Below are 3,057 nucleotides of genomic sequence, written 5' to 3'. Positions count from 1 at the left end.
TTCCCTCCAAAAATTACTCCAAAACATATAAAAATGAAATTGAAAATAAAGATCAAATTTATATTATTTTTATTATGTTTTAAATACATTTATCTTCTAAAATGTTGATGACATTTTGTAATAAACATAGGATTAATGTAATTTAATGAAATATTATGTATTAAATATAGAAGTTTTTTTAGTGTGATTTTTTGGATTTTCTAGTATGTCAAAAATTTTGAGGTGAAATCTTGATTGATGTTATTTAAATTGGTTTTTTCATTGTATATAGATTCAGCACTTTGAAAAATCCTTAAGACACTTCCATTGTGCAGAGATTACCCATAAAATTTATAATTTCAATAAATTCCTGTCAAATTAAAAAAAAAAATTAAACTAAAAAACCACCTAAATATTTCCAAAAAAATTCACTAAAACCAACTTGCTAAACATATAATTCCGATACACTTACCAACCTCCCCAATTTAAATTTTTTGATGACATATTGTGCATTAAACAAATGATTCCCATACTCAAAGAACCTACCACCTGATACAAAGTACTTGCAGGACAGAAAACGTGGACTTGGAACCACGATTTCCCCACCTCAGAATAAAAGTATTTCTGATTGCACGAAGTTGTTGTTAAGGGAATATTAAGAATATTCCTTGGGAGAGGATCCAGCTGGAGTGAGGGGATTGGTGCTGTGTGGATGACGTCTGTTGGAGTAATTGTTACATTCATTTTGAATTGTTCACGTGAATTAAACTGATATATTTGGAAGAATTTAGATTAATTATCCAGTAAAAGTAAAAGTAATAGTAATAGTAAAGGTTTAGAAGGGAGTTTCAATGAGGTGAGTAGATCCATTGATCCCGGTGCGATACGAGAGTGGTGTGATCTGAGGTCGATCCAATGTTTTGCACAGACACGGTTGAACTGACGGACGAACAACTAACTTCGATGATGGCGAGAGACGGCTTGTTTCTTTTGCAAATCTTGAGGTATGATTTCTTTCTTTCTCCAAATTTATAAGTAATCATAAATAGAATAAAATATCTTTAAAATTTTTTTAATAAATAATCTTAAATTAGAATAAAATATCTTTATCCTGGAAATTATAAGTAACAGACATCTCTGATGATAGCAATAGATGGCTTGAGGTATGGTCTCTTTTAATATAATATCTTTATTTTAAAAAATTATATGCAGACATCCGTCTCACCCAGACTAATTTGGGTTTTTGTCATTTGCAAAATTAGATGCCCATTTAAGATGAGTTAACCCATCAAACCTAAAACGATACGTATTTTTGGAAATCTTATAGGTCTATGTCACCCAGTCGGGAGGGGAACGCGAGAGCCTCTAATTACATGTCCCAAACCCCGGACTTTGATGTAGCTCGCTTCTTCCGACCATTGTTGCACCCGTTAGCAGTTCAGAGGGATATTATGAAAATAAAAAATCAAATACCCATCTTTGTCTTACAGAAAATCTTGGACTGGGAGGTCTCTACATATCAACATATGATGCTTCAATGGAAGACAACTCCAGGTGGGGACCCCCAAACCCAGAGTACTCCGGGTCAAGACCCTCAACCCCAGAGAACTCCAGGTCAGGACCCTCAAGCCGGCACAAGTCGGGACTCTCAAGCCCAGAGAACTCCAGGTCAGGACGCTCAAACTAGCATAAGTCCAGACCCTCAAGCCCAGATAACTCCAGGTCAGGACCCCCAAGCCAGCACAAGTCCGGACCCTCAAGCCGAGAGAACTCCAGGTCAGGACCCTCAAGCCCAGAGAACTCCAAGTCAGGACCCTCAAGCTAGCACAAGTCCGGACCCTCAAGCCCAGAGAACTCCAGGTCAGGACCCTCAAGCCAGCACAAGTCCGGACCCTCAAGCGCAAAGAACTGTAGGTCACGACCCTCAAGCCAGTGTTGGAATGTTAATTCCAACTGCAGGCTGCAGGCGGACGTGGGCGGATGCCGACTCAGCAAGCACAATGACGGGAGCACAAAACCGTTCAGCAAACCCGCCTGAAATTTTTCAGACCACTTTCCGGCAAAGGCATTTTCCGGCTAATTGAACCTGATGCAATAAAATTTGGGCATGCGTCCCACCCCATACGTCAGCATACGTAATATCTCGGGACGTAAAGTTCAGTCAAGTGATGGCTCCCGATATCTCCGTCCACCGTCCGATCTGCTTCTTCGTCCTCCGCCGTCCATCAACCAAACCTGCATACGGGCCAAGAATTAGAGTCTTTGCGTGGAGTGAAAACTAAGTTTGGTTGACCGCCACTCCAATCTGCAAAAGGATTTAAATGCATAGTTATACGGGCCAAGAATTAAAGTCTTTGCGTGGAGTGAAAACTAAGTTTGGTTGACCGCCACTCCAGTCTGCAAAAGGATTTAAATGCATAGTTATGTGGTTCGTAAGTGTTTGGTAAAAACATTGAATATTAACTACACGGAGGTATGGGCACATATATTATATGTGTTATGTTTTATAAAAGCGTTGACCATATATATTATAAAAACCACGATTGTAAATAATGTTTTGTGGTAAAAAAAAATTATAACGAGTCAAGTGAAATATGCTTGTTGTTGTAATATTATATATATTCGCACATGGGATAAAAAAATGTGAGGCAGTAAAGAACAGAGGTGCAGCGAAAGAAAACGAAGTATTTTTACACAGCAGTGCAAGTTAAGAAAATGGGGGAGCGCATGTATATTTTGTGTTGACTGGTGGTGAAGCTCGCAGCAGCGGAAAACCAAGAAGTTTGCACAACAGTGCAATGTGTGAAATGAGCTCGCGGCAGCAGGAAAGAACAGGGGAAGCAACATTGAATTATTATTATGTATTGATCATTTGAAGAAGGAGGAGCAGCGAAGAACTATGTATTTTTGCACAGTAGTGCATAAATGAAAAACGAAGTGGAGCGCATAATATTTCTGAGGAAGCATATGTAAATTTTTTTTGTTTTATCGCTGTGTGTAAAAACAGTGTTACACCAATAAATGTAAAAGGGGTTTTACAGCAGTAAACCCAGCTCAGTAAATTCTCAGGAGGAGCCG

The 3,057-nt window shown here is 38.8% G+C and overlaps 1 protein-coding gene across 1 annotated transcript; it reads left to right on the top strand.

Moving 5' to 3' along the window:
* The first annotated feature begins 830 nt into the window (after positions 1 to 830).
* On the top strand, positions 831 to 2,063 carry LOC149227040 (uncharacterized). The gene is made up of 2 exons (XM_089380383.1): positions 831 to 983; positions 1,307 to 2,063. Exons 1-2 carry the CDS (start codon positions 895 to 897, stop codon positions 2,061 to 2,063), a joined length of 846 nt encoding a protein of 281 aa, XP_089236509.1. The 5' UTR covers positions 831 to 894.
* Positions 2,064 to 3,057: the final 994 nt, after the last annotated feature.

This window comes from Pinus tabuliformis, chromosome J, assembly GCF_031772625.1.
Source record: "Pinus tabuliformis cultivar Carrire ecotype Pingquan chromosome J, CPIR1, whole genome shotgun sequence".
NCBI lineage: Eukaryota > Viridiplantae > Streptophyta > Pinopsida > Pinales > Pinaceae > Pinus > Pinus tabuliformis.
Note: the sequence above shows the minus strand (reverse complement) of the source record. Positions and strands in the feature narration are given on the sequence as shown.